At 39.1% G+C, this 6090-nt stretch overlaps 1 protein-coding gene across 1 annotated transcript; it reads right to left on the reverse strand.

Moving 5' to 3' along the window:
• Positions 1–3186: 3186 nt before the first annotated feature.
• On the reverse strand, positions 3187–5661 carry LOC124689051. The gene is made up of 5 exons (XM_047222655.1): positions 5575–5661; positions 4999–5184; positions 4280–4492; positions 4038–4184; positions 3187–3558 (listed from the first exon to the last, which is right to left on the reverse strand). Exons 1-5 carry the CDS (start codon positions 5659–5661, stop codon positions 3187–3189), a joined length of 1005 nt encoding a protein of 334 aa, XP_047078611.1.
• Between the last annotated feature and the right edge of the window lie 429 nt (positions 5662–6090).

Raw genomic sequence — 6090 nt, forward strand, 5'->3', positions numbered from 1 at the left:
CCTCGTCCCCGAGGGTTCTCCCCGAGCGCGTCCGCCTCTTCTTGTTGGTCCTTCGCGCCTCCACTCTGTTCACCGCGTCGTCCTGGAGCCCACATGCCTGCGCCACCTCAAGCTCGTCGATTTCCTCCTGTTGCCTGCACCCCACGACGCCCACGACCTCTCCAAGGCTTGGTACCATGCGTCGCTGCAAGCAATCCATGTGCTCTGTGTAGATGCATGGGTGTTGGTGCTCGTTGTATTTTGCCTGCCGCGAGGCATGAAGTGGTGGTGCCGCTCCTGCTGAAGTTGGTGATGTATTGGTGTTGGTGAAGATCATGCATGTTCGTGTCTGGGTGGATGTCTCTGCCAAGTTCTACGATGTCGGTTGCCAAGTTCATCATTGCGTTGCGTTGATGTCCGCCGACAAGGCTCGTCGCTTCCATGCCACTCGAAGACCACCGACACCGACTCAAGTTCGCCACCGACACTAAAATTTGGTGACCAAGTTCTCCTTCACGGATCTGAAGCTTCCGAACCCGAAGGCGTCTAATTCCACTTTGAACCCAAAGACATCAGCGACTTCCGCCACTTCACTTCTTTCCGGTGATCTTTTCTCGGATGTGCGACGTGAGACTCCGACCCTAAGACAACCTTATTTTATAAATATCATCTATCTTGTTGCATTAATCATATCATCATGTGAGCATCGCATATCTTGTGGGTCCGAGTAAATAGCGAATCCTCTAAAAATAAATATGGAATTGTGCAGGAATGCGTATCTTACCCCGGTTCCATTTAATTTTGTCATAGCTCACCCATCCCATGCTTATGCCATGCTAACCAACATTTAATATGCGGGGTAGATAAATAAATTCAACCTAACATTTAATTGTCGGGATTCCGATTCAGTTTAATATGGATAAGTTGCATCGCATCATGTTTGCCATGCCATGCATATCATATCATGATCATGCCGATTATTTTTCCGTAGTAGTAAGATGTGCACCCGTTGGTTGTTGTAGCGCTTTGCCTCTTCCCGGATAGGATCACGAAGTGGTGCGGTGAGATACAACAAGTTATCCGGATGTTCCTCGACAAGCTTTTAGCAGGCAAGAATTTCCACACTTCTGTCCCTGCAGGAGTCTCTTACCTATTTTATTTTGCCTTCTCCCTTATGCTAGTCTTGAGTTGCGTTCTTGTCGCGTGTCCTATCCACTTGTTACCTCAAGTAGTCCATATTGCCCCCACCACCCTCCTACAACTATTGTTTGATTATCGGGTCTGCCTTGTGAGTCGTAGGCATGCTTAGTATCGTTTATATCTTGTTACCGTTATCGTTATTTTATCGGGTTATCAGTTGGGGGATCATGACACATGGTTTATGGTTATATATGTTGGAGGTATCATGGTTACTTAGTTGTTAATAATTGTTAAGCGGAGGCATCGGTGGGTCAGCTGATCGTTTTATGACGGCTCACTTGTGTTTCTTTAAATCTTAGGACGCGAGTTCCTGTTATCTGTTCCGAGATTGAGCGCTCTAACCACACGTGGGTATTCCTATGGGCTGCCCCTCGACCACTGCTGGAATCTACAGCTTTATCCAGTGGCCACAACTAGTTTATATGTTTTCCTTTGGTTATTGTGTGCATGTCATCTTGTTACTTATTTACTTTGGGAATCCCCTGGGTGCCTTGTATCCTCTGTTTCTGGTATGCACGTATAGGTTCGCGGCATGTTTATCGCATGCTGAAGCAGGTAATTCGCCCCAGTGTGTGTTTTGACCCTCGGAAGCCATTTTCGCAACAGCTAGGTCCGTCTCGGAGATTCACCCGGACTTCTATTTGGGTTCAACTTGGTTAGGTGTCTTTCTGGACATTGTTGTGGTGAAGGTTGTGAGAGTCGTGATATCTTTCCCTCGCCAGGTTGGATTGATCGTGTGTGTGGGCATATTTGGGCACCCCTGCAGGGTTACATCTTATCGATAAGCAATTTCCGCGGTTATAGACGACTTGGAGCTGTATGACTCGACCATAGACAACTTACACCTATAGCCTCAATAATAATAACTTGCCTAGTAAATCAGCACAACTCTAATAATAAATTGTTAAAACTTGTCAACCGTGTGAGTGCCTTTGCAAGTACTTCCTTTGCGAAGGAGGGAACACATCGGCTGGGTTATGATTGCAGAGTATATAACTGTTAGTGTACTCTCTTATCTATTCTAGCACCTGTAAGTTGAAAGTGTCTCTATTGATTTTTAGTGCTTGTGCGCTGCCACTTAACCCCACCATATTTCCTATGACTTCCTCTTGCATCCTCTAAGTCCCATGCGTGCATCAAGTACAAAGGACGATTGGTTGACGAATGCTTAAACGTCTTGAAGTCTTGTTAAGTACGAACCCACAGTTATTGCTGCTTTGGGACATAACCGGGCAGGTATAAAGATTGGTACGAAGAAGAACGACGCTAGCAAGATTACCTTTCCGGCTTAGCCTGGGTAGGGTTATGGACGTCACTGGTTATCTTCAGAATTCTCATTTCCGCTCTTGAAAATTACCGATATTTTTCTACTAGTATATACTAATGTAGACCTTTAAAGGTAGCATATGTGTCATCTTGTTTTGTTACCATCTAGCTAATAAGGACCGAGAAATGAGTAAGACACCGAGAAACGAGCAAGGCAGTGAGGAAAATAAGGCGTTGTAGTTTGGTGCGTATGTTTTAGTTACTGAAGTAAACGTAGGGACAACACTAATCTTTGAAACCCAAGAACACTCACTTTCTATGGTGGGAATACTTCGTGCCCGTCAAAGAGAACACATAGCAGATCACACCGTTGCATTGAGTGTAAAGGGAGAGACTATTGCCCTAGCTAATGATGTGGTGTACCGGAAGATACACAAAAAAGAAGCTACTTCCTCCGGTTCATATTACTTGTCATTAGTACGGATGTATCTAGAACTAAAATATATCTAGATACACTTGTGCTTAAATCAACTAATATGGATCGGAGGGAGTAATAAAATCCAACGGCAAACAAATACATGTCCAGGTGCACCAATAAAGGGTAAATTTCCTCCATTTCGATGATCATGCTGCTTGTACTCTGGACCACATTAAGAATAAGCTTGTCCTTCTTAATGCTCAATTACTCACATATCCTAGCAGCTACTCTGTGTCAATTTTATTGTAACATGTAGTAGATTGTCAGACTAAATCACCTGGTCCACCATAGTATATATGCATACCATACTTGTCGACTCCATAACCATCGACCGTGTATTTGAATGAATTGCTGGTGCCAGGAAAAGCTTTGTTGTCATCTGGATTAAAAAACTTGTTGTTTTTATCAATTATTTGGATGTTTTTGATAAACGCTGATTTTCCATATCCTTCTGAGGCAAAATGACCACTACCAATTTGTGGAGAGTCCGTCGAGGCAGTGGGTCCAGAAACATGGCCGCCCCAAAATGCAGTATTACCTTTATCCTTAATGTACGTGAATAATGAACTTGGCCAATATCCAATTGGAGTATTATCTTCACCATATACAACCCACCAATTCTTAGTCCTTGGGTCCTAACATAAATAAACTCATGGCATGAGTGTCTTACTTAATGCATATGCGGATGTAATTTTTTCGTTTAAGTGTTATAGGGCATAATTTATTTTGAAACTCTTAACATAGATAAGTAGACATGTTTTCTCTTAAAGTTTTGTCATAACACGGAATTTAAATCAATATAACACATTTTTGTGTCATGGGTGTTAAAAATGTTTGCTAAATATCCATTATCTTAATGGTATAATGAGTGGTATGTTCATTTAGAACACTAGTTTGGATGATCTATTTGTCAAATGCCTAGCACATATTATGAGATTGTGAGATGGTAGGAAAAGAAAAAACTCTTGATTATTTTAATGGAAAAAACACAATAAATATAATAGTGAACTACCTAGCTTTTTTACAAATCAAACAAATTAAGTAAACACAAAGATTCACATGCAAGGCTTTCACATTATATATAAGGTATCTAAATTAGAAAATAATAGATTACCTTGAACATAAGAACAGTTATGGCATATTGTGGTCCATTATATACTGAAACGGGCTGCAATCTTGCTCCAAGACCGAATTTGTGGCTAACTTGCACAAAACCAGGACATGTGTGATCATAACATGACTTTTTGTGTAAGCCATCATCCTAGTAAACATTAAAGTAATATAAAATTATATTTATAATTGACTATTATAGTATATCTAAAGTTCAACAAGTTTCAAAAGGATTATCATGATTACCCAAGAAATATGGAACCTAGCGAAGCTATCACCACTTAGACTCGGGGATACCGAATAACCAGCAACAATTGCCTCTTCAGGACCTGATCCATTATAAATTTCTATGGATGTTGCACTAAGATCCTTGCTATCATTTTTCACCTTTGGCTCATAAACATTTATTATGGCCCACGTACCATATATATCATTGTCTCGATATTTGATTCCCACCGCCTACAAGAAAAAAACTAGTATCGTTAAATTAGAAGACAAAATATTAACCATATTTATTTATAAGTCATGTAGTACTGCGCCACATATATCATTCCATGAATATAACTTAATGTTGGAGAATAAGAGTTGGGAATTTAAATGCTAATTCCTTCAATAAAGTGCTAGCGGAACTTGGTAACAAATGAGATTTATTCAAGTAAAGGTCAAGTAACATGTGTATGAAAGAAAAATGTGAACGATAACTACTGAATAAATAATTTTGGAGGATCTTCATATACTTGAAATATCCTTTCTCTTTAATTGATTGCATTAAATGATGACCCTGAATCATATACATAGTATTCAAATTACAGACCATAATTAGAGACTAAAAAAGAGGTTTCAAATATGATGGTGCACTAATAGTATCTAGGAACTTAATTAACTTATCATACTACGTGTACATGGTGCGTTTTGATCAACCTATGACTGCTAATGTTCTCTCAAAGATATATAATAAAACTCACCTCTTGTTGTTTATCATTTCCAAGAACTTTATCAATACTTTTGGATGATATAGGGTGTCTTAAATGGTTCCGTAGTATAGGGATTGTTCCTCTTGGGCAGGAAACAAGAGGCGGTTGTGCTTGTGATACATGATGTGGAGACGCTGATTTTACATCCATCCCTATTGGAAAAGAACTTGGTTCCATCTGTTTGCAAGGGAAACTTCATCACTGAATAATAGATTATGTAATTTGTGTCATTATAAACAAAGTATATTTATCAACTCATGTTCAATAAATCTAAACATATCAAAAGGTTTTTTTATTTCATGCTTCTAATGTTTGATTCATAATTTAAAGAATTGAAACAAAGAGAGATTCTTGAATCAAGAAGGAGGTGGCACAATCAAAGTTACGAATTACAGTAGCGTGGAGAGCGATGCAAAAAAATTCATGATATAATCTAGTCTGTTTCTACATATCCAGCCTCCATATAGGAGGTAACTCACTCGTCATGTATCCATGTACGCAAACATGTGAATCAAGTAAATTGACCAAATATTGAATGCAAACCTTTTATTTAAGTATGTGATTTACCTGAATTTTGTGGTCTTTCAACAATGGGTGATTAAAAGCTGGTTGTAGATTCACGTCAATGCAATCAAAGATATCTCCGCCTTCCATCTGCTTTGAAGTTTCATCACATTGTTAGCCACCAAAGATTCTGCTAGATATAAAAGTTCGAGTATTGTTGGTTCATACCTTAATGGTTTTGTTAGTTTGTTGACATGTGACGATGTGGCTAGAATTTTCTCCTTGATTCATAGATTGTATACCATTTCCTCTAGTGACTAGAACAAGATATGATAGGATAAGGGTCAGTCTAAGAGCTTGCCTTTCCATCATTTCAAAAGCATGGATGGTCAATTCCATAATGCATACAGAATTTTATAAATAGGTTTTTCAACATATCACGAATTAAATGGTCTGATTCAAGGTACACATTTAAATGCAAGTATCGCAAGAATATCTTATTTCGTATATGCACGTGAAGACCTATTATTAATTGCAATTATGGCCAGAATATCTTATTTGGACATAAAATCAAGCTTT

The sequence above is a fragment of the Lolium rigidum genome, chromosome 2 (assembly GCF_022539505.1).
Source record: "Lolium rigidum isolate FL_2022 chromosome 2, APGP_CSIRO_Lrig_0.1, whole genome shotgun sequence".
Lineage (NCBI taxonomy): Eukaryota > Viridiplantae > Streptophyta > Magnoliopsida > Poales > Poaceae > Lolium > Lolium rigidum.